This window comes from Oryctolagus cuniculus, chromosome 1, assembly GCF_051225735.1.
Source record: "Oryctolagus cuniculus isolate XC-2025 breed Fujian yellow rabbit chromosome 1, ASM5122573v1, whole genome shotgun sequence".
In the NCBI taxonomy this organism is placed as follows: Eukaryota; Metazoa; Chordata; class Mammalia; order Lagomorpha; family Leporidae; genus Oryctolagus; species Oryctolagus cuniculus.
The window spans coordinates 77,877,648-77,903,738 of record NC_142867.1 but is presented as its reverse complement, the minus strand read 5'-3'; the positions used below and the strand labels follow the sequence as shown (position 1 = coordinate 77,903,738).

At 44.1% G+C, this 26,091-nt stretch overlaps 1 protein-coding gene across 8 annotated transcripts in view; it reads left to right on the top strand.

Annotated features, from left to right (window-relative positions):
• The first annotated feature begins 19,859 nt into the window (after positions 1-19,859).
• ME3 (malic enzyme 3) overlaps positions 19,860-26,091 on the top strand; it is a 196,838-nt gene continuing 190,606 nt past the window's right edge. For 3 of the 8 annotated variants that reach the window (XR_016233398.1, XR_016233404.1, XM_070076488.2), the window contains exon 1: positions 20,741-21,318. Coding sequence is in view for 4 of the 8 variants with exons in the window: in XM_070076488.2 (XP_069932589.2) it covers positions 21,136-21,318 (183 nt within the window). In the remaining 4 variants the exon portion in view is untranslated. The other 5 variants (XR_016233406.1, XR_016233403.1, XM_089332358.1 and 2 more) reach the window with 4 other exon arrangements.

The following is a 26,091-nucleotide window of genomic DNA, read 5'->3' as shown; positions in this document are numbered from 1 at the left end:
GCATCCTATTGAATGGGGAAAAGTTGGAAGCATTTCCACTGAAATCTGGCACCAGGCAGGGATGCCCACTCTCACCACTGCTATTTAACATAGTTCTGGAAGTTTTAGCCAGAGCCATCAGACAAGAAAAAGAAATCAAAGGAATACAAATCAAGAAGGAAGAAGTCAAACTATCCCTCTTTGCAGACGATATGATTCTGTACTTCGAGGATCTAAAGTACTCCTGAAAGGATGGGATGAGAAGGGCATCTCCTCATTGTCATTTTTGTCTCCAAAAACCTATGGTTTAGGTTACCAATAGTCTGAACATGAGGAAGACATTAGAAATGCCCAAATAGAGTGACAGACTTTCTACAAAATACCTGTTAAGTATTCTTCTATTTTTTAAAGAAGAATTTACTTCTTTATTTTGAAACTCAGAGTTTCAGTGAGAGAATGAGGGGAGCAAGAGAGTGAGAGAGAGAGAACCTTCCATCTGCTGGTTCACTCCCCCGGTGGTTGCAACAGCCAGCTCTGGGCCAAGCCACAGCCAGGAACCAAGAGCTTCATCCGGGTCTCCCACAGGGTGGTGGGACCTAAACACTTGGGCCATGTTCTGTTGCTTTTCCCAGCCCATTAGCAGGGAGCTGAATAGTAAGTGGAGCAGCAGGGACAGGAACAGGTACCCATATGGGATGCCAGCATTGCAGGCAATGGCTTTACTTGCTATGCCACAATGCCACTCCCTAACAAGTACTCCTGCCTGAAAACTGCCAATGTCATTAAACATAAAGAAAAACTCAAAAACTGTTTCTGATGACATTGACACTTTTCAAAAGGAGATTAAAGAGACACGTTGAGTAAATGCAATGTGGTTCTCTGGATGAAATCCTGAAACAGGAAAAAGAATATACTATTGGAATAGTTGCAAAATTCAGAAGTTCTACCTCTGTTTTGCTCGAATGGAAGATCAGAGTAATTTACATGGAATTAACCTCTGCCTCTGGAGGGAGGGTGGGGGAGGGAGAGAGAGAGAGAAAGAAAGGAAGAGAAGAGAGAGAAAGAGAAAACCTTCCATCTGCTGGCTCATGCTGCAATGGCCAGGGCTGGCCCAGGATGAAGCCAGGAGCTTCATTCTGGTCTCCTATGTGGGTGGTAGGGGCCCAAGTATGTGGACTACCTTCTGGTGCTTTCCCAGATGCATTAGCAAGGAGCTGGATTGGAGCTGGAACAGCCAGGACTTGAACTGGTGCTCATATGGGATGCTGGAGTCACAGGTGGCAGCATCACCTGCTGCAACACAATGGCAGCTCATACTGACTGTTCTTGAAAACACAAAATTTAGCCTGTAGCCACATGTAAAACCATGGACCAACATTCTTTGATTTTTTTTTTTTTTTTGACAGGCAGAGTGGACAGTGAGAGAGGTAGAGACAGAGAAAAAGGTCTTCCTTTTTCCGTTGGTTCACCCCCCAATGGCCGCTGCGGGCAAAGCGCAGTGGCTGGTACACCGCGCTGATCTGAAGGCAGGAGCCAGGTGCTTCTCCTGGTCTCCCATGCAGGTGCAGGGCCCAAGGACTTGGGCCATCCTCCACTGCACTCCTGGGCCACAGCAGAGAGCTGGACTGGAAGAGGAGCAACCGGGACAGATCTGGCGCTCTGACCGGGACTAGAACCCCGTGTGCCAGCGCCACAGGTGGAGGATTAGCCTATTGAGCCAAGGCACCGGCCACATTCTTTGAATTTTAATCCAGGATCAAACTTAAAAGCTATTTTCAACTTTCCACTCTTTCTTATCCTTCACCTTCAATTGGTTATCAACTTTCTATGTCTGAATTTCCTTTGCCAGGGTCTACACATCCTCAATCCCATTGCCACTGTCATGCCCCAGCCTCATTGTATTTCTCTTGCATCAGAGAAATGGCTCCAGTATGTTGTTGTCTTTCCACTCCATTGCCACTTTCCCAGGCTTGCCTGTGCAGAAAGAACAAACTGTAAATTTCTCAGTTGAGCATTTCTAGATCTTTGCAGTCTTCTGGGTATTCTCCAATGTTATTTCTCATGATTCTTCATTCTACTCTAGCAGCCTTTCTTCCATTTTATAAACACTCTTCAATGTTTGGACTTGATTGTTCTGCTTATACTTAACTTTCCTACTGGAATCTCCCACCTACTTCACTGTTTATTGAGGTCTATCCATCTTGACTCAAACTTTGACCTCTTCACAATGCTTCCTATGAGCTCTTTTTTTTTTTTCAAAGTTTAGAATTTATTTGGGGAAATGGGAGAAATACACCAAAACATGAAGGCTTTATTTAAGAGAGAGAAGAGTTCCATACTAGGCAGAGAGCAGACAAAGATCCATGTGCAGGCATTCATAGGCCAGAGCCACGCGGAGAGGAGAAACCACACAGTCAAGAATGACCACAAAACTTTGTGGCACATGGGCGAAACAGGTGAGGGGTGGCCAAAAGGCTATACACCTGGAGGCGTGGGAGAGCCAAGGAGGGCCCAGCGCATTCCATGCTTTTTATTCACTCCCAAAAGGGGAGTGGTTACGTAGTCTGATGAACAGGTGGACATATACATGTGGGACCAGGTAGAGGTGTGAGATCATGCTGGGGCAAGAGGAGTATGGTCTTCCAGCTCATGCATCTAATTAATTTAATCTTATCTTCCTGCCCATATCACTCCCTCCTCAGAGATTCCAGACCCTTAATCTTAAAGCAATGATGAATGGCATGGATTCATCATATCTTCTATAGGCACCTCCTGCTTATCAGGGGTGCAGGCCCTGCCTGTCCTGGGTCCGAAAGTGTCTCCCTATCTCATCTAATGAATTTGTTTCATGAGCTGGAGTGCTGTCAGTCACCACCAAAGGTTATGTCCCCTGCATGGTCATCATTACTTTCAGAATCATTGAGTTCTGAAACATGTAAGTTTATTGAGCAATCTATAAGCTCTTCAGTTAGTGATTCCTCTTCTCATCTCTCTAGACACTCATCACCTACTGTGACAAATCAGTTGTGTGAATCAGATGTTAAGCTGATAGGATACTGATATTAAAATTCATCATAGAAATGAATATCTCATTATACATTCATTGAAGGGTTGATATTTAAATAAGATTCTGTATGCCAATAACAAAATCCTGGTATGTCTTGTTGGGGGAAATGGAGTGTGAGTGGGAGAGAAGAGTCACTGTGCTCCTAAATCTGTATATATGAAATACATGACACTTGTTCATCTTGTATAAATAAAAATTTATTTTAAAAAAAGATGACAAAACTTATTGATTACTTCACTTTTTCAACATTTATCTTAATTGAAAGGCAGAGAGAAGGAGAGAGAAGGGAAGTGAAGTAAAGGAAAGGAAGAGGAGAGGAGAGAGGAGTGGAGAGGGGAGGGGAGGGGAGGGGAGGGGAAGGGAAGGGAAGGGAGGAAGGGAAGAAGGAAGGAAGGGAGGGAGGGAGGGAGGGAGGAGGAGGGAAGGGAAGGGAAGAGAGAGAGAGAATCTTCCATTTCCTGGTTAACTCCCCAAATGACTGCCATGGCCGGGCTAGTGCAGGCTGAAGCCAGGATCCAGGAACTCATTTTAGAAAGCAAAGGTTTAGGTTGAAAGTAATTTCAACTTTGCAGAAACTGAAAGTGTGTCACACTTGCTGAAATAAAAGGTCAGACTTCTTTAAGCTGAAATACTATTGGCTCCGTGTTAACACTGCTTGGTTTATGCTCATCTGCAGCTTTGATTACTTGCTGATGACATAGTTGGAATTTCTAGGCTACGATGGGTGGAGTGCCATGGTTTTACTGACACACATTTGGTGGTTTTAGTACTCCAAGGGAACATGTCCAGAACAGGCCCAACCTTGGATACAAGTATAGCAAACAGCTGGAGTTAGAACAGTAACTGGTGATTCTTTGTTTCCCTTGTTATTGTAATTAGTGCCACAAAGAAGAAAATGACTCATGTGATTATGAAATTCATAATTATAAACTAAAAAGACATAATTGAATATTTTATTTATTATATTTTTACTTACTTGAAAGAGAATTGAGAAAGAAAGGGGAGAGAAAGACAGAGAAAGAGAGAAGGGGAGAGAGAGAGGTATCTTTCTCATCTGCTGATTCACTACCCAAGTACCCCCAACAGCCAGGGCTATGCCAGACTGAAACCAGGAGCTGGGTACTCAATTTGATCTCCCGCATGGGAGGCAGGGATCCAACTGCTTGAGTCATCATCTGCTGCTTGCCAGGGTACCCATTAGCAGGAAGTTGGAGTTGGAAGCAGAGCCAGTGTTTGAACCAGGTGCTCTGATAAGGGATATTGACCCAGCAATGCTTTAAGTGCTGTGCCAAACATCACATCACCTCCCCAAATAACGTTATTGATAATTATACAATAACTGCCTAAACAAAAATCATTTATCGAATAGATAAATTTTTAAAAATAAATTTATTTATTTGGGTGGCACATTTTCTTTCTTTCTTTTTTTTTTAACTTTTATTTAATGAATATAAATTTCCAAAGTACGGCTTATGGATTACAATGGCTTCCCCCCCATAACGTCCCTCCCACCCTCAACCCTCCCCTTTCCCACTCCCTCTCCCCTTCCATGGGTGGCACATTTTCAAAACATGGAATTTGTAGAAGGGAGAAGGGACCTTTGGGGAATGGGAGTCAAGATTTGGAAACTCATTCACTTGAAGAAAGACCAAGATGATGAGTGGTAGGGGGGGTTCCGAGAGGAAAGGCATCTCAAGCAAAGCTTAGAGGGTACAGTGGCATATTTAAACCGGACATGCACAATGTCTATGATTTAGACAACAGTGAGGAAAGGGTGCCCAGGAGGAGGTAAATGCTTGCGCAACAGCAGGGAAGGGAGAGTTGAGAGCCCTGCTGGGGAAATCTGAGTAGCAATCCTCAGGTCCCCAAAGTGGGAGAAGCCAGGAGCTATGAGTCCCATGTTCCTGCCTCAGAGAAGAAGCTCCATGGCATTCGTTTTTTGACACATCCCTTCTTAATGAACCCAAACTGTAGACATCTTGAAAGATAATTATAAAATTGTTAATAACACAATAAGGAAATAAGTATATTCTGCCTGTTTGTAAGGTATCTACTAATTTGGCTGCCAACAAATAAAGCTATATCTACAGACAGACCAATAAAAGGAATAAAACACCAACTTGTTTACATATCATCTATTTATATACCTATTTTGCACACACACACACACACACACACATATTCATTAGCTTTTAGACATCTGTTCTCCAAAGTTCTGTTGTTTATATTTGCTTCAGGAAATAACCAAGTTGTAATCCCATTGTGAGAGATAAACTTGGGTTAAATATATCCAGTGTCAAAGTTTGGTTTATGCTTTATAGTGCTTGAAAACCAGAGATCAACTGTTCACTGTTGTCTATGACTTTTCAGCATAGAAAACCTGTATTGCCTTCCATTGTGACAACCAAAGCTTTAGTTTAGGGGCATTATATACCCATCTTTATTGCTTTCCAATTTTAGCATTTGGGTGATTCTGCATGTGGGACACACTAAGTTTTGGCTTTGTGAGTCAGGCAGGATTCTGATCAAATTCCCAAGGAGCCATGACTGCCTGGAAAATGCTATATGGTCCAGGATCGCAGGCACTGTCAGGATACCCAGGGCAGAGGCATCCACATATTTTCATGTGTCTGTGCAATGATTTACCAACAACAATGGTGAGTCAAGAGCATCCACTCCTGGCGTGGATAACTAAGTGTGATATAAGCATGAAAAATATGCACAGAAAACAATCAAATCTATGTTTCCCATCTTGTTATCCTTCTTTATACCCTGGTATCATGATATAGCATTAATGGAATTAAATGGTACCACTTCGAAATTAGGCAACAGCATTCACTTTCTTCGTAATGACTAATCAATTGATCCATGCTTGCTGGAGTGACACTTCTACACAGTAGGAAATCTGACAGGTAGTTACAGAACCTTGGCATTCCAGTTCAGTGGCATCTAAATGGATGGCATTCTTTGTTTTGATGAGGTCCTCATTTATGGATGTTGTGTGGCCCATAAGCTACCTTCAGGTGCTCCAGAGTTGCTTCATTTCGAAGCTTCGTGTATTATCTACTTCTTTTGTCAATTCTCCTTCTTACTAAATTCTCATTGCTCTCTGGTCCCCTTTCCACAATACCCTCAACCATCATTGGGGACAAAGAAAAGAAGGCCAATGATTTTTCCAGTTAGCTTAGAGTTAATTGGTCTTCTGGGGATTTTATATCCTTTTGAAAATACATTACTCTATTCTTTTATTTTTGACTTACAACTATTGAAAGTCGTTAAAATGAAAGTGAATCTTCACTTTGCAGGCCTGCAACTATAGGAATAGAAGGGAAAGGGGATTGGGCAGAATGTAGTTGAGCCCTGCCTTACCATGTAAGCTTTTCTTAATGACTTTGATTTTAGCTTACTTTGTTAGTATTTCAATGCTCTAAAAATACTTAATAAGAGCTTCTAAGTGTTGATATTTCAGCTGACTGAATATTAGATCAGTTGTTTCCACTGGCTCATTACAGGGTTCTGTCTCTGAATCTGTCCTGTCCCCAAAGTTCCCATTCATGCAGTCCCAGAAGGCCAGTTTACTAAATGTATTCATGATGCAAAACTATGAATGAGAGCTGAATCAACACAACAAAGATTGCAACAAAATGAAAACATTAGCTGAAATGAACAATTACAGTTAAAAGGCATGGAAGAACATAAAGGTATTTAAGTTTGAAATATACTGTAATCTCAAAAAAATCAACTTTTTAAGAAGATAACTGTCTCTTTAGCAGTTCATTTGATCTTTGAGTTTCCATTAATAACAATTCAATGTGGCCAGTAGTGTGACAGAACACTTATAACTCTGAAGTGGTACAAGGCTGGATTCCTAGAATTTTGAAGGTAATAATCCTTCTGTATTTTCCTAATCACTCATATCTGGAGTTGGTGGTTAAGCAAGTGGACAAGAACACCTGCTGTTAATAGAACTGCTTGTTCTCTCAGTCTTCTTGCTTCAGTGATTGACATTTTTTGAAATCTGGATTTCTATGGGTATTTATCCCAAATAGGTAGCCCCTTCTGAATATGGTGTTCATAGAGAACATATATCAACATGTTTCATTTTTTTTCGATTCTCTTTATATACAGAAGATCAGTTTAGCATACATTAAGTAAAGACTTCAACAGTTTGCTCCCACACAGAAACATAAAATGAAAAATACTGTTTGAGTACTAGTTATAGCATTAAATCTCAATGTACAGCACACTAAGGACAAAGATCCTACATGAGGAGTAAGTGCACAGTGACTCCTGTTGTTGACTTAACAAATGGACACTCTTGTTTATGGCATCAGTAATCACCCTAGTCTCTTGTCATGAGTTGCCAAGGCTATGGAAGCCCCCTGAGTTCACCGACTCTGATCATATTTAGACAAGGCCATGGTCAAAGTGGAAGTTCTCTCCTCCCTTCAGAGAAAGGTACCTCTTTCTTTGATGACCCGTTCTTTCCACTGGGATCTCACTCGTGGAGATCTTTCATTTAGTTTTTTTTTTTTAATTTTTTAAACTTTTATTTAATGAATATAAATTTCCAAAGTACAGCTTATGGATTACAATGGCTTCCTCCCATAACGTCCCTCCAACCCGCAACCCTCCCCTTTCCCACTCTCTCTCCCCTTCCATTCACATCAAGATTCATTTTCGATTCTCTTTATATACAGAAGATCAGTTTAGCATACATTAAGTAAAGATTTCAACAGTTTGCTCCCACACAGAAACATAAAATGAAAAATACTGTTTGAGTACTAGTTATAGCATTAAATCTCAATGTACAGCACACTAAGGACAAAGATCCTACATGAGGAGTAAGTGCAAGTGACTCCTGTTGTTGACTTAACAAATGGACACTCTTGTTTATGGCATCAGTAATCACCCTAGTCTCTTGTCATGAGCTGCCAAGGCTATGGAAGCCCCCTGAGTTCACTGACTCTGATCATTTTTAGACAAGGCCATGGTCAAAGTGGAAGTTCTCTCCTCCCTTCAGAGAAAGGTACCTCCTTCTTTGATGACCCGTTCTTTCCACTGGGATCTCACTCGCGGAGATCTTTCATTTAGTTTTTTTTTTCCCAGAATGTCTTGGCTTTCCATGCCTGAATACTCTCATGGGCTTTTCAGCTGGATCCGCATGCCTTAAGAGCCGATTCTGAGACCAGAGTGCTATTTAGGACATCTGCCATTCTATGGGTCTGCTGTGTATCTCACTTCCCATGTTGGATCGTTCTCTCCCTTTTTTATTCTATCAGCTAGTATTTGCAGACACTATTTTTGTTTATGTGATCCCTTTGGCTCTTAGTCCTATCATTATAATCAATTGTGAACAGAAATTGATCACTGGGACTAGTGAGATGGCATTGGTACATGCCACCTTGATGGGATTGAATTGGAATCCCCTGGTATGTTTCTAACTCTACCGTTTGAGGTAAGTCAGCTTGAGCATGTCCCAAATTGCACATCTCTTCCCTCTCTTATTCCCACTCTTACATTTAACAGCAATCACTTTTCAGTTAAGTTTCAGCACTTAAGAATAATTGTGCATTGATTACAGTATTCAACCAAAAGTATTAAGTAGAACAAACAAAAAAAATACTAAGAGGGATAACATATTAAGTTGTTCATCAACAGGGTGAGGGCTGATCAAGTCACCGTTTCTCATAGTGTTCATTTCACTTTAACATGTTTCCTTTTTGGTGCTCAGTTAGTTGTCACCTATCAGGGAGAACAAGTAGTATTTGTCCCTTTGGGATTGGCTTATTTGTTTCATTTTTAAATTGTTATTTTAAAAACAAACCAGAGCTCTCATGTTAGAAGTGTATAACTACTAATAGTAGTGTAACTCGTTATATCAAGTATGTTGAAACTGAAGGAATACAACAGGAAACACCCTCTTATCCCTTCTACCATTGCCTTCAGTTATGTCTGTCCAGACCGCCTCTTCACAACCCTTGAGAAAATCTCAAGCAAATCTCAAAACTTCAGAGTTACTCTGATGTGATGTAACCTCACTGTTAGTTCTGGTCCCTACCTAACCAGAGGAAAGGAAAACAAGAAATGTAGCAAGTTGAATTGTAATCCCCAAAAGTATTTGTCTATATCCTAATCCCCAGAACCTATGATTGTGAATTTATCTGGGAAAAAGGACCTTTGTATACATAATCAAGTTAAATATCCTGCCTAACATTATAAGAAAAACAAAAAAGAAACAGAGAGAGAAGAGGCAATGGCACCATGGGAACCAACTGGAATGGAGCAACCAGAAGCCAAGGATCACCTGGAGTTGTTAGAAGTGGGAAGAGACAAGGATAGAAGGTCCCCTAGGGCCTTACCAGGGAGAGAAGCTCTGATGACACCTTGGTGTTGGATTTCTGAACTCCAGAATTGTGAGAAAATAAATTTCTGATATTTTAAGATACCAAATTTATGGTAATTTGTTATGGAAGCCCCAGGAAATTAGTCCAAGGAGGGAAGGCACAAAAAGCCTTTTTATTCATATTATTCTCTTTGTGATTCTTTCATGGTTTCCCAGGTCAATCTGGCTGTGTCATCCTATGTGAGAACAGGCTTTCCTGGAAACCTTTACAGGTGACCTACTTAGGTGAGGAGCTCCCTGGTTGAACTTTCATGACCAGCTCAGTTCCCAGGTGGGGAGATGAACTCCATAGCCTCTTGCTGGTATGGTTCTTTCTCCTCTCAAAGAGCTCACCCAGTGCAGACCTCCAAATGACTCAGGTCAGCCACTTTCTGTGATAAACCTTGGCCTTCAAGAATCTCCACTCATCCAGGCCATTATGTCATCACACCTGCAACTGATCTCTTCCATTGAATACTCCAGTCAGCCTCTGTCTTCAGAAGTTTCCACTTCCTAGGGCACCTGTTCAGGCTCTCTCATAAGCTGCCTTATGGTGGTCCACATGGCAAGTCCACTCTGGCAGTCCCACCGAGTTGAGCAGAGTGCTAAGCATCTATCCAGAGACTGGGACACCAGGTGGCCCTCTTACTGCAGTTCTCATCTCCATGCATGGCTGCCCAGGAGACTTCTTTGTCTATCAACACCACCCAGCTGTAGACTCTAGTCTTTAGCTAACAGGGTATTGGAAAGGGAGTTAAAAATGTGAAGGCCACTCCTTTAGAGCACTAGAGGACATGGCTGGTGGCTCCTCAGTTTCTTTATAAAGTGTGGGAGTACTACCTATTGACCTTAGCTTGGGGATTTCACTAAAATCCTGAGTTAATAAGAAAAATCCCACTCAATATCCTGTCATGCACTATATAGAACAGCAAGTAAGACTTTAAAAATGCAAACATACTGTTCCAATTTGGTAGTTTTTATCCTAACTCTCATCTATTATCCATGATTTTTATTCCATCCAGGATTTTCATCTTCTTGGCTTGGTAGCAGCTTATCAAGATTCATGATTACTTTAAAAATTCCAAACTTAGAGTACGTTAATTGCCTGAAACTTTCTATGTTAGCGCCAGAGCTCAGTGTCTGGATTACTTATCAATCCAGCCTCTCACTTTCCTCTAAAAAGGAGAAAATGCCTATCTGTCATGTGAAGTTTCATAAAAGCAGAAAAATAAGAGGAGAAAAGCCAGGTTACTCAATGTGACCCTCCTGATTTAAATGTAAGGAAGAATTCGCCCTCAAGAGAAGGTGTTCGTCTCATTAGGTCTCCTACCACGACAGGGCTGCTGAGTCTCTTCTTGCATCCAGCAAACTCTTCTCAGGGAGGAAAGTTTCTATTCTGGCAGCACCTCTGATTTATTATACAACCTAGATGAGGTCTCAGGTCTCTTCCAACTTTAGAATTATGTAATCTTATGCACTCTGTAATTACCAGGAGTTTTAGAAAGCTTCCAACTCAACTTCAATACTTCTGATTTATAAAAAAAAAAAAAATTCAATCTTCCCTACATCTCTGTCACACACATCTTGTTCCAGCAAATGTTTTGGAAACTATGTGACAGGGCATCTCAGCTGGGCCTGCAGAATTACACAGCTTCCTCCGGAGGCCCCTGTATATAATAGGCAGACAAATGTCTTTCATGTGACAGAGTGCTCTGGGATGTTTACATAGCTGTCTGGGCACATCGCTGATTTACTTGGGGCCTTGGAACCTCATGAAGAGAAACTTGAGCCTAGTTCCAAATGGCTGACATATTCCTACATATTTGTGTCTATTAAACATGGTTAGCCTATTGCAACTCAAATACAGACAGAGAAATGCCTCCCCCCAGAATAACAAAAGTATTATCAGTATAGGCTGGCAGCAGAGCCAGGGACTGGAGCAGAAGGAAGCAGACATTCAGAGCATGGTTTGAGGTTGTCCTGGGACTCGCTTTGGCCTGGTTCCATCTCAGGACCATTTGTGATCTCTGGGAAAAGGAAAGATATAATTGAATCCATGGAGTCCCATGCCTTCTGTTGTGGATCTGCCCTCTTCCAAGAAGGTAGAAGGTCAGGAAGAGCCATGTTGAGAGGACCTTCACCTCTAGATTCCTGCCATAGCAGGAGAAAAAAAAATAGGGGAGTCTTGGAAATGCAGAGACAGGAAGAAAACAGCACGGGTTTCCAACAGCATGGCCTAAGATAGCAGCCACCCAGGGGGCTTCAGCAGTTACAGTGGCCAATGATATAAGTGGAGATCTGAGCAGGATTTTGACAGTGCTGGGGACTGGAACATGTGGCCACAGGTCCAATAGCAGAAGTGGAACGAAGGAGCCAGAGCTGTTACTCAGGTTATATAAAATACCTCTCTGCTTAGTGTACTCCTAGGTAGGCACAAAACTGGGGTGAGCTGAGGTCCTGATATTTGATAGATGTGTGTGGGAGGGTAGGGCTAGCAAACTAGAAGCTAGTGGTGCAAGTAAACTTACCTGCAATGGGAGATAGGTGAGGGACCGTCACATGACTGCCATTTTAATAGAACCTAATAGAATATCTAACATGGCATTTATATGTGTGTTCTATGATAATTTAAATACAACCAAACTCAGACTCAACACTGAGCCTCTACCTCTGGCCATTTCTTACTTTGGGGATATACTGATGTCTCACACTGAGCCTTTGAAAGCTGTGTGTTTGAAAATTCGGTTAGATGAAATTTAATTTTTTTTCAGTAATTACAACGTGTGCAGAATTGCCTTGAGGGAATACAGAGATAGTATTGAAATCGTAATACTGAATACTTATGGAAGATTTATTGTGTTCCAGGTATTTAATCCTCACAATCCCCCTATTAGCTAAATGTTGTTATTCTCATTCTCATTTTATAGATACAGCTGAGCTTCAGAAAAATCAAGTAAATCCCCCAGGATCACTCTGCTAGTGAGTCGCAGAGATGGGATGTAAACTCAGATAGTCTGACTTCAAAGAGAAAACTGCTAACCACTATACAAAGAACTTGGAATTTATGTTGGCAAAGCTCAGAGATGACAGCCTGAAAGGCAACCTTGGCTCATATCCTTTATGTTATTGTGCAAATTAAAGTGTTAAAGAGCATGCTGATGGAGCTCCTCTCAAAACCTGCTTTGAAACAACAGCCTCAAACCTTAAAAAAAAAAAAAAAAAGAAAAAGAAAAAGAAAAGCTGGGCAGTAAGGTGTGTGGTTAATTATGATGCTTGAAATTATGATGCGGCTCCTATCATAGACTGCGGCTTGATCTGTCTCCCCTTTCACCTGTGCTGAGCCAGGTTTTAAGATTGGAAGCCAAGCCCAAAGTGGAAGCTAAGGAAAAGCAAACCCACCTGCTCTTAGATGCATGAATAATTCCTGATACTGAAGTGCCTTTGGTGAACAATTGGAGGGAGAAATATTGGCTTTTTGGTGTGACTCCACATTCAGATTCACAGCCCAGTGAATGCCTGCTCTGTGGGTTGCCTGATGACACAGATAACATCCATTACAATAATAAACCACACAAGCAGGCTCTGAGCCTGTGAATCCACAAAGGAAACAAATTACTTCTCTTTGCGGGAAAGATCTCTGATTCAGGCAAAGGGATTTGAGGCTGAATAGGAGCTGAGAGGAGGGGTTGAGTGGCTAAACCTTGTGAGAAGGGAAAACAAAAAACCACTGAAGTGATAAAAAACTGAAGAGAACACAGGTTCACTAGGCATAGCCTGCCCTTTTCTTGTCAGTTATACACGTAAAAAAGGCACGCTTTAAAAAACACTTAAAGTGAGAGCGTCAGACAGGACTCTTCCAGATGGTCAATGATTTTTGTCCTACTGTGAAACAAGACCTGGGACCATCAGCAGGAAGAACGATTTTACCCTTATGGAAGTGTGTCGAGACTGTTCCAAAGTCAATTAGGAAACTGGAGGATATGCTCATTACAGTTTAACAAGCCCGGAGCCCTGGGAGGAGCCCGTGAAGCAGACGGCGGCAGGGGTCAGCTGGTCCAGGGGATGCTGAACGGCCCAGATGGGCAAATCCCACCGCGGACAATACACCGCGGCCTCATCCCGCTGGGCTCCGCCCTGACCTCCAAATAAGAGCTCAGGGCACAAATTTGTTCCCCCTTATCAGCTGCTTGGCTCAGCAGCTGCTGCCATGGGTTCCTGCTTCCGTGTCTTTCCTTTTTCCAACAGTTGCCTTTTTGTCTAACTTTTGTGTAAGGAAGAAGGCGGAGGGGCCCAGAGCATAATGGAGAAACGGTGCAGCGGTTGTCCGAGGACGGAGAGTCTGAATAGAGTGTTTCAGGAGGGCGGAAAATAGATTTTTGAAACAACCTCCAGGAAATTGGAGACCTAGAAAGGACACAAAAGTATTGCTTATTAGTTCTCTCCTTGCCATTGCTGTCAAGGACGTGACTTTGTTCTTGGAGCTCCTACTGCAGGGTGGAAGTGGGCGTATGCATGAAATGGATGGAAACGTGTGCCCAGACCAGCCAGGAAAATAAAAGGTGGTCCTGTAGGCCAGCCTAGGGATGGAAGCAGGCCTGTTGAGACCTGGCTGCAGGACTAACTGGGAGCCAGGCAGGGAGGCTGGTAAGAAACACAAAAGGAGGATGTTGCACCCTTCTGTCTGGAAGCAGTTTTGTATCTATGTATCTAACACTTGAGTAGATGGCCAAACGAATTTATAAACTAAAATTTCAACGTGTTTTTGCAGTGTCGGCATATAGGAATAACTGAGTCTAGTGGGCCACTTGATTCGAAATGTAGTAATGCAAAACATATTTTTTCTTGTTAAAATTAGGTATTAAACATCACAACAATGGAGCTGGCACACGGTGATGTAGCTGGTAAGCTGCTAATTATTATCCTGTCATCCCACATTGGAGTGTTTAGGTTTGATTTTCATCCCCAGCTTCTAACTCCAACTTTCTGCTAAAGCAGACCCTGGGAGGTGGCAGTGATGGCTCAAGTAGTTGGGTGGATCAAGTTCCTGGCTCCCAGCTTTGGCCTGGCCCAGCCTCAGCTTTTGAGAGAATTAAGGGATCGAACCAGGAGACAAGAGTGTGTACTGTCTCTCCATCAAGTAAATAAGTAAATAAGCAAAATTACCACAGTGCAACAGAACAGAGAGCAGAATACAATACTACAGAAAAAAAAATAAGTCTTCTGCTATCCAAGAAAATTGTTCTTTCATTTCTCTTTGTGGTATTTTTATAACATCAGGAAACTGTTTATTCTTGCTTAACAAATAGAAAGCTGCAATCAAGAATGCAAGGTATAACAGGACAGGGGGAAAATGGTAGGAAGGAGGGGAGAGGGATAAGAGAGGTAGACAGATATGCCAATTATCCCGATTTGACCATTACAGAATGTATTCATGCATGGAAACATCATCTTGTACCACATTAGTTTGTGTAATTACTATATGCCAATTAAAAATAAAACAAAATTTTGAAAAATGGGAAAGAAAGAGAGAAAGAGAATGCTCCAAAGAGAAAGGAAATAGCTCCAGAGGGCAGAAGATCAAAGGGGTAGGATAGAGTGACTTCATGTCCCCACCATCTCCCCATGTCCTTTCCTCACTCAAGTCCTTTGTAAGCTACTTTGTCCTTCCCAGTCAGTGCAGTCCAACTCAATCCAACAGTCATTGATTTCACACAACCCCAGGCTAGGTGTCCAGTAAGATGCAAGGCTGAAGAGAGATGAGGAAGGACCATGGATGATGAGTGAAGGTCAGAGGGCCACTGTCCCTGCAGGGCTCAGTACATACCAGGCTGGCTGACCACTTCACAAATTGGCCCCTTCCTGTCCTGGGACCACCATGGCACCTGAAGCCTGGCTTTCAATCCCAGTCCATTTCAGGCAAGTCTTTTATCTTCTCTGGGCTTTGTTTGCTCATTTATAAAGTAGGGATAATTGTGCCAACCTTTGTTAGACCAAGGCCAGCAGAAACAACAGAACCATACAAGATATATCTCAGAAAGGGAATTTAATATAAAGGACTGGTTTCACTGGCACTAGAAGGTGGGATGAGAAGGAAGGGAATGTTGAGGCAGCCACAGGTGGTAACCAAAGGAGGGGCTCCCATCTCTGAGGCTGAAGGAGCAAAGAGAAAGCCTGGGACCTCAGAAGCAGGATGCGTGCAGCAAGAGACCCACTGCGCAGTCTGGGGGTGGGGAGGAGTTCTGGTGAGCATGGATCCACGGTGTGGAAGGACTCTGGGACCAACAACTGATGCTGATTGAAGGGCAGCTATTGGGGTTTCCTGAAAGGAACCAAGAGCAGGAAATCTCCCTTCTCCAGTCTTGAACCTCCCTCTATGGCCCCCTACTGGCAGAAGTTAGCAGGCAACCTATTGCCAAAGAGTTTGAAGGATTCAAACTCAAGCCATAAACCAAAATATAGAAATATAGATTTGGAATTGGAAGAACTAACCACTCAGTATTTTATAAAAATTATGAAGTTGTGTTAGTATTTATAAAGTGCTTAGACCAGTGTCTGGCAAGGAAGAAGCACTTAAAATGTCCCTCTAGGAAACAGACATTTATCCTAGCAATTAAGTTACTTGCATCCCACAACGAAGTGCCTGGGTTCAATGCCTAACTCTGGCTCCTGGCCCTGTGGTGGAATGAGAAGGCCATGCCAAGGTGGCCACAGGCAAGCGAGCGTCAGTTACTCAGGAACGGCTTTGAATCCCACCTGGCAATGGAGCCTGCCTGGCAACAGGCTGTGATTGGATAGCTTTGGAAACTGCCTGGCAACAGGCTGTGATTAGTTGGGGCATAGACCGCCCCTTGACCAGATTGGCTGGTCTTGGCTATATAAGCTGTTGTACTAACTCAAATAAACGAGTCTGCGAGCTGCTTGCCTAAAGCCTGCTTTCACCTGACTCCCGGGGTCTGTGTGGTGATTCGCGCCTCTTGCCCCCACCACGCTCCTCCTCTCAGAAATGAATCCACTGCAACATTGTTGAGAAATCAACTGCAACATGGCCCCATTTTCTGCTGGTGTAGACCTTGGTGGGCAGCAGTGATGGCTCAAGGAACTCTTGTCACCCATGTATGGGATACCTGAATTAAGCTTCCATCTCCTAGCTACTTCTGGCTTAGTCTCAGCCCAGTCCTGGGCAATTGGGGAATGAAACAGCATATGGCAGCTCTCTGTCTCTGCTTAGCAAACAAATTTGAAAAATAATAAAATATACTTTAATTAAATAAATAAATCTACCAAAAATCAATATGAAAAATCGTATTAGATCTGGGTTTTTGTCACAAGGATGGTGAGACTTAAAAGGGCCACACACAATACTCAATATCACACAAGCTAGTCGCTGGGAGAGTCTGGACTGTCTGAACTCAAAGCTGTTCTTCTACCTCCACGATCCCCTGTGAGAAGCAGAGAAGACAGATAGATTAATAAATCACTTCACAGAGAGACAGATTACAAAACCACAATAGGAGAAACACAACAGAGTTTGGGGAGCATCAGGAAGGAAGGGTGAGCTGCAGGCGGGGAAGCTAGGAAGATGGGGCAGGAGGTCTTATTTGAGGGGAGTTGTGAAGGAAAAACAAGACTTCACTGGAAGATACAGCAAGTGTTTATGTTGAAGCATTTACAAAAATGATAGCAGCAATATGAATTAATGAATTATCTTGGAGGCCATCTTGAGTATTATGAATAAATGCATGAAGCAATGAAATTAGCTAAACAATAGTGAATTTTTAGCTGACCTTCTAAAAATCTATGTGTATGGGGGCTGGTACTGTGGTGCAGTGGGTTAACACCCTGGCCTAAAACGCCAGCATCCCATATGGGCACCAGTTCTAGTCCCAGCTGCTCCTCTTCTAGTCCAGCTCTCTGCTATGGCCTGGGAAAGCAGTAGAAGATGGCCCAAGTCTTTGGGCCCCTGCACCCATGTGGGAGACCTAGAAGAAGCTCCTGACTCCTGGCTTCAGATCAGTGCAGCTCCAGTCATTGCAGCCATCTGGGGAGTGAACCAGTGGATGGAAGATCTCTCTCTTTCTCTACCTCTCTCTGTAACTCTTTCAAATAAATAAAATAAATTTTAAAAAAATCTATGTGTAGGGTCATAAAATCTGAATTCAGAAGGCAAACGATCTTCTTTCAAGCTAGCAGACTGAATTAAGCCTCTAACTTGTAGCTCTTTTGATATCTTTTTAACAATGTATGAAGTTGAGTTTCAATTAAGTCCACTCTTTGGGAAATTATGCACAAATTTGAATCATGAATTTCATTTAATTCCATAAAGTGAATGCATTGTAGTGCTAAGCACTGTCCCAGATACAGGAGTTGCAAATTACTGTCAGCGGTGGTTCCAGTCCTTAAGGAACTCACAACCCAGTAGGGCAACAGGTAGAGATGAAAATCTCCATAATCACAGCAAAAATGCAAAGGTACTAAGGGCACTTTGGAATATGGAGCCTCTGTCCAAGAGAGCATGGAATGGAATTCCTTCCCTGTCATCCCAGGGAACATTACAATGATGGCAAAATTCAGTAAATGGGATGTGAAGGGAGAGGGGCCAAGACAAATTACAGAGACTCATTCATTTACTTAGTGCTAGTATGCAGTTGGAAGAAATTCTGCTATTGAAAGTCAGCCCTCGACACAAGCGTTTATAAAAAAAGAAAAAAAAGAAGCAATTCTGCAATATTTCCATCATTCTGAATCTGATCTTTGAAATCCTATGTTCAGCTCTAAAAATAAGGAAATTGCCTTGAAACCGGAGATGGAAACCACAGATGTCAATACTAATATTAGCTAACAGTTTCTGAGCACCCACTGCATGCACAGCACTTTAGGGTAAAGCGAAGTATTATAATCTAGGCTTCTAGTTACTGGTTCCTGGCAACCATTTTCTCCTTCAGCCCTTTAGTAATGGACTCCCCTACTGAGCTTTAGCAGAGCAAGTACATGTCCATCCCATTGGCAACATTGCTTCCCAGCCTTCCTTATCCCTTGATGTGATGATGTGACAGTTTTTATCTAAACACCATAGGTGGAGTAATGTGTACAACTTCTACATCACTTTGTTAAAAGGAGTCACTTGCCCTCCTTTCCTGCAGGCTAGGATGCCAGTGTAGTGCCAGTGCTTCTCTACGGAAGACAACAGTGTCTGGAGAAGGAGAGAGCAGCAAGACAGGGGGAACCTGGGTCCCTGCGCAACTCTAGAACCAAGAAGCCCCTCCTCCTTCTGATGCTGCACCTGGTGCACCTGCCTTCCCCACTTTTCCTTTATTGTGGCCGAAGAGCAAACACACACAAAAGAAAAAAAAAACAGCACTGCTATATTTATGTCTGGATTAAGGGAATATGGGCTGCAGGTGAGGACATGAAAGAGACTCATATGTAAACTGCACAAACTTTAGTAAATTGATGTTATAAAAAATTATATATGCTTGTTTGGAGAACTCTATTTACATCCTGGTTTCTAGCTGAGTTTCAAATGACTGAGGTGAAGGCAAGGTCATTGTACTGAGCAAGAGCAGGCAGATTTGATCAACAAACCATTTTGGATGGTTTGCTATGTGCTAGGTTCCAAGATAAAAGCATATGCATGCGTGCGCACATACACACACACAAACACACACAATACAATCTCTGCTTTCAAGTTGCTTGTAGAGTTGTGGAAGATATGCAAATATAAAAAGTGTTGGAAGGAATTAGTTAACATTTTTTGTTGCAGATGATCAAAAATCTAGCTCAAACTGGCTTAAAGGAAATGAAAAGATTGTTTACAGGCTTTTGTCAAATAAATGGACAGTCCAAGAGTACACCCATAGATGGGATATTTTTGCCCCCCCACCAGGTAATTCTGATTCTGTTTTAGAAAGCCCTGCTCTACACAGATCATTCACACTACAAGTAGGAATAGAGACCAGAGAGGGGAGAGACTGAGTGAGGAGAAAGCCGTGGCTGAGATGCAGGACTCCTGAACTCAGGCAGGAGCAGCCCTGAGCTTGTTACCGAACCCCACTTTGGACAGAGAGCAGAACTAACACCTTGGCAGGTGACTTTTGAAGAGGAGTCAGCAGAAGGCCATGGCACCTGTCTGGCACTCAGTCCAAAGGCTCACAATCCCTGAGGGAGGCTGTCACTTCCCTTCATTCAACGGACAACTATTTCTTGTGCAACTGTGTGCCAGGCAGCAGGCAAGGCAATGAGGAGTTACACGTGGAGCCTCTGGTCACGAAGTCTGCTTTCTGGGATGGGGGGGTGGGGGTGGGGGATCAGACAATAACCAACCAGAGAAACAAGCTAATTACCACCTGTGTTAAGTTCTATGAAGGAAACCCCCTTCCCTATATATTCCCTAGTGGAGGCCAACCTTGGATGGAACAGAGGAAAGGTCTTAGAGCTGAGGAATCCGTGGAGATGGATGGAAATGAGGCAGTCGTTTGGAAGGTCAGAGTGTAAGTGTTCCAACAGAGGCAATGGTAAGCACAAGGACCCTGGGGTGGCAGGCTCCTGGGTGGGGTAGGGAAGCAGGGAGGAGCGAGTGAGGCTAGAACCCAGAAGAAGGTAGAGAGCAGAGTGTGATGAACTTGAAGCAGTCAGCAGGAGTCAGAAGGCCCCCCAAAGAATGAAATGTTTACTGTAAAAGTTATCTCCTGATTACTTTGTGGACAAAGCGTAAAATGAAGCTGAGGGTGACAGGGGCCCTGAGATCCCAGCGTGGCCCCAATAATCCATGGCAGACTCAATGAGTCCCCAGGACCACTCTTAGTAACTGTGAACATGGAAGTGCTCTGTGTCTGGGTACAGGTGGCTCTGCAACACGAGAAACGCGGCTAGTGTGACCGGGGAACTGCATTTTAAAATGTTCTTCCAAGTTAATCAATTTACTTAAGGGCACACAATAGCATGCAGCTCACAGCTGCTGTGCTGGACAGCACGAGGCAGCATGAGGTCCCTGAACGCCGGCCTCCCCAGGTGCCTTCACTCTTGTCAAGGTGCAGAGTCCCAGGGGGCCGTTCTGAGCTTCATCTTGTCACTGAGGAGGCAGGTGCACGCGCAGCTGTGAGGCAACTTGCCGCGTCCTCAAAGGCAGCCCGCACTGCACTGCACTGCGAAGAAAGGATTGAGGACGCACCAGCCCCGCAAGCAGGAGGCCGCTGGAGCGCTCCAGCCATTGGCAGGAGAGGAACAACGAACCGCAGCGTCTCGCCCCGCCTGCCCCGCAGCGGATCCGCCTAGACATCAGCTCCGGGACCAGCGCAGGTGAGACAGGACAAGAGCCACCGAGGCAAATTCCCGGGCAGGATTGGGAGTGCAGGGACCCCCGCACCCCCGCGCGCTGCGCAGCCGCTTCTTCTCCGGGTTGAGTGCGGGGGTGGCGCGGGCTATCACCCGCACGGATCTGCTTTTTCGGGCTTGCTTTCTCTTTGCCTGGCACTTGCTGAGGCCTGACACCCCGCAGCAGAGAGAGCTGAGCAGGTGGCCTTGAGCGGAGGCGGGGTGGTGACAGGCGGCGGGGGCTGGAGCCTTTAACCCTTGGCGCGCCCTTGCTCTCTCCCGGAGGACACGTTCTGGGCTCAGGCCCAGTGCCCTGCTGCGCGCGTCGGTCCTGGCTGGCTAGAAGGCGCCCCTGACCTTGGTCTCTCCCCGGTGCCAGGTCTGCGCAAGGACCATGGGCGCGGCGCTGGGCACTAACGCGCGGCTGGCTCTTCGGTCGGGCCAGGCCTGCGGCACCCTCGCGCGAGGGGCACCCTGTGCACCCACGCGAGCCTGCCACTCCAAGTCCAGCCCGGCGCGCCCTGTGCCTCTGAAGAAGAGAGGATACGATGTCACCAGAAACCCGCATCTCAACAAGGTAAGGGGCCCGAGAGATAGGCTCCCCGCGGCGATCCTGTGGCTGGTGGGGAAGGCCGCCCCGCCCCCTGGCCTGGGAAGGCTCATCCCGGGCACCCGTCCAGCGGTTTTCCGCTTGGCCTTGCAGGGGCTTGGTGTGATTTGGTTTGATTTTCTCTTTCCCCTCTCCTCTTTCTCATGAAGAGTGGTGACCAGTAATGCAGGGAGCCTAATTGCTTCAGGAATAACGATATAGACCAGGGTAAGATCACCATGGTCAGTCTGATCTCCCCTTGATGCTTATTAGTTCTTTTGGTCTTGGACAGTTCATTTTACCCGGATCGCCCTTATGGGTCTAAGTTTTTGTATCTGTTAAAGAGATGCAGGTGTTTTAGAAATGTTGTGAGATTTGCAGAGATATGGAGGTGGGATTCTTAGCACAGTACCTGGCCACCTCTGAGAAAATAAATGTCAGATAAAGCTTTGATTATTATTTTGGGGAAAAGATTAATTCCAGAGTGAGCACAGCAAGATCTAGAATGGCAGAGATTTTAGAGTGTGAAGGGGCATTAGAAATTCTAGTTCAAACATCCCCTTTTGCAGAAAACAAGACAAGTGGGGACTTGCCCAAGGTCACCAGCTAGATAGTGCAGATCCTGTCTCTGGGTCCAGATCTCCAATGCTCTGTTCAAGTTCAATCCGCTGTTAACCTATGAGTGTTAACTAAGAGCACACATGTCTGTTTCTGGGGATGGAGTTAGTGTCTTTGAATTAGGGGATTGGGCAGAGAGAGACAGAAGCAACTGAACTGGATTTGAGGCTCACCTCCTCCTTTCCTCCACAAATTTATATGAGCATCTCATTTCATCTCCTTGAGACTCCACTTCCTTCAGCCTAACATGGATGCTCTGGTAGACTCACCATTCCTACTTCACTTGATTATTGTGACAATCAAAGGAATCATCGAATTTGAAACTTGGCTTTCAACTATATAAAGTACTGGATAAATAAGCAATTACTGCCAAATAAAAATGTTATTAAGCTAAGGAAATAAGTCTTTCTTTCAGCTTCTACCTATCACATCGACTTCCTTCTTTTTGTACCCCAAAGACTTTAATTTCTCATACACTACTACTCTCCAAAGTATTCCAGGTGTTTACATCACTTTGAATTACTTTGCAGTAAGTGATAGAAAATGCAGACTGGATTAAGTAAACAAAAGCCTCCTTTAACTAGAAATTTAGAGGAAGGCTTGCAGGCAAGGCTTGACCCAGAAGTCCAGATGGCATTCATAAAGATGTGGGTTCTCTCTGGCACCCTGCTCTGCTCTGCCTTTGCTATGTCAGCTTTATCCTTGGGGTCCAGCCAGTGGAGCCTTTCATCCCAACATTGCCACAACCACCCATCTCCTGTCCTTGCACCACACTTTCCGGGAATAGAGGGACTCATCTTTTCTGGTAGCTCCTGTAGAAGAGAAAGGAAGTGAATTTTCTTATTGACTCTGAATGCATTCTCTTCCCATTCCCAAACTAATTATGGTTAACTTAACACTGTTGTATCCTACCCATGGAGTTAAAGATAGAGATTAAGGTAGGGCTGCCTACACTAACTAGATTAAAATAAAGGGGATGTGGCTTCCCCACCATAAATCTGGGTATTGTTAGCAGGGTAGGACGGATGGATGCTGGAGAGCAAAACAGTAAATTCCCACGACAGGCTCTAAGCATTTTGACAATAACTCCCTTAGACGTGCCAGCATATTAACCAAACAGCACTTATTTCTTTGTGAATAGTTAAGAAAATAAAGGCAGAGCTCAAATGCCAGTTTTAAACTCTAGATTTTGGACCTCTGGAAGCATACCCACCCCTACTCTGATCCATAATGTAAATCTTTGACTCCCAAGTAACATAAATGGGAATCTATCCATAAATATGTGGGACCCCATGTTTTTCTGAAGTTATGCATCGTTTATACATCCCCGAAGTCAGTGGATGCCAGTGTGGGTTGATGAGGGCATCTAGGGTGACCTTGTCTCCCATTCTCTGACCACTGAGGAAAGAAGGAAGCCGTGGAAGGAGCAGCCCTGCCAGGGAGCAGCTGTGCATGCCGCCTTTTCTCCCACTGGACTGCCCGTCTTGGACTGTCCTGCTGACTTCCTGTGCTCAGGGACTCTCCAGAGAAGGCCCAAGACTTGGTGCTTTCCATCATCCAGATGCAAGGATTCTGCAGCAGTTAAGCAATACAATGAGGAAAGAAAAGAGAAGGGCAGCTTTGTAGGGTCTTCAGGGTAGCAGTTAGTGGGCAGGTCCGTGGGTGGACTGTTTTGTGCTAGAATGTGAGCTCTTTGGGGTCAGGGACTGGGCTTCATGCACTGTGATTGCCCTCCATCTGTGATGGGCAGTTCCTGAAAGATCTAGCAACCGGCATTACATTCTTGGAATGGGGTCAGTAGATCTGCCACCCACTTTTGACAGATCAGGAGAGGCATTTAAGTGAAGTTTGAGGTCAGAGGGAGGTCAGGAGGCAGAATTCTCTGAGAGAAGAAGAGCTACGGAACAAGGCAAGCATTGTTGATGTGCAGTCACTGGGTCCTGGTCCTAGCTCCATTATGTGCTGGCTGTATGATCCGTGATGAATCTCAGAAGCTCCTCTACCCATGTCACCCCTTCTCTGTGAGGATCATATGAGATAGTCCCCGTGAACTCACTTTTCAAATAGGCTAAATATTAGGTGATCATGTGGACGACTTCCAGAATTGGGGTAGAAAGCACCCTTACAGAGGATCTAGTGCGGAGTTACTCAGATTGAGAGCCACAAACTGTGAGATGTGATTAGCTTAAGGGGTCTGTCTTCTTCAGGCACTGAGCAATAAGGGCTGCTTGGTTTGTCTTCCACACAGGACCCCGAACATGGTGAACACAGATGCTCTGTCTTGCACATGATATTGTTTGTCTGACCTGAGCAAATAAGCAATCACTCTTTAAAAGATCCCAATCATTTTATAGCCCCTTGCCTCTCAACTGTATTAATCTAATGTCATGACTTCAGGCCAGTGCTCTCATTTCCTAGACAAATGCCTACGTTTGACCCATTTTGGAGGAAATACAGCTACTTGGCCCAAATCATTAGGCTGTTCACTGAAGGGGTGTGTTATTTCCAAGACTGCATAATTCTACCCCTTCAGCCCATGTGCCAAGGGTGAGTTTTGCCATAAAATTCCACTAATCCCTTACCTGCTTCTCTGTAATTTTCTTTTATCTCTTGAACTTGGTATTCAGGGAAATAATTAATGAAGAGAATTTTTGGGCAAATCTCTGTGACTGTGGGCCAGAACATTTCATGTAGTGGGCCCTCAGACACTGCAGGGCAGCACAGGTGAGGTTCCTCCACACAGACTGAGGTCAGTGACCCTGTGAAGGCTGGATGGCCACTGCTGCAGTATTGGCTGCACATCTGAAACCATGCAGGTTTCAGCTGAAGCCCTTCTGTGATTAATTAGAAAGCCCCCACCCCCAGCTACAATTTCCCTTCAAATAAGGTTTCTATGCTTTTGTTTGGTGTCACTGTAGAACGTGATCTTGCCTCCTGTTGGTAAGGGGGAGTGTGTCACGCAGCTTTGGCTCAAAGCTTGACCAGGAGAGGATGTTTAGGTTGCGTGGAGCATTAGAAATGTGCTGGTGATGCTGTTTTCTGTCCTGAAGGCAGATAACATGATATAGCTCCCAAGACCTCTGCTTCAGATTTGATGTAGAATCAGGCCTCCTGACCAAAAGAGAATCAATGGATTATCAAGTAAATAATAGGTCCAGAAGCAGCAATGTTCTACAGCCCTGGCCTCTTGTGCAATGACTTAGGACATTGAAGCCTACATACTGTTCAGATATTTTAGGAACAAGCAAGCAGAGGCAGGTTGGCATCAAATCCTTCCCTGTTGAATATTATTCTAGCTTTGTGGGATTGGTAAACATGTGGCATTGGGGCTTTGTGTTGGTAATAGCTTGAAGAACCTGTATTAAACTAAAGTATGGACAATTGTAATGAAGCAAACCCTGAACACAGAAGCTTAAACTGGAGAAAAGTGTATTTCTCTCTTATGAGCAACTCTTAGCCGACACCTGGGGCTTTGGATGTAGCTTGATTTTGTTTGCCACTTCAGTGCATATTTTACATTTTATGGTGCAAGATGGTTACTCTTACTTGCCCTGTCAGTTCCACACAGCAACCAAAGGAAAAGGGAAATGCCTCCTAAGGGTACAAGTTGGAAGTCGTAAGCATCACTTTTACTTGTATCCAAGTAGCCAGAAGTTCATCACATGCTGCTCCTACCTGTAAGACAACCTGGGAAACAGAATCTTCTGCTGGATGCTTATGTATTCAACTAAAAATTTTATGCCATTAAAGGAAGATGGGTGGATATTGAGGATACTGACACAAAATGGTGATCTAAAACTTTCATTCTTTTGCTCTGTCAGTTTTACCCAGGCTTTAAAATCCATGTGTTTCTCTGCATCCCCACTACCACCAGCTGTGTTCTCCTGCTATCTAGATTATGGAGGAGCTTCCTAACTGGTTTCCCAATTTCCAGCTTTTTTCAACCATTGCCACTGTGTCTATTATGCACCCTTTGAATACTAAGACCTTGGACACATCATTGGTCCTTCTCTTTCTTTCAAATGCCATTTCCAACCCACCAGAAAACTTTGTTGCTCTACCTTCAGACTAAACCTGGAATCCAACCCCTGCTCACCACAGCCCCATCCTGATTTGAGCCCCCAACATGTCTTTGCTGGGTAA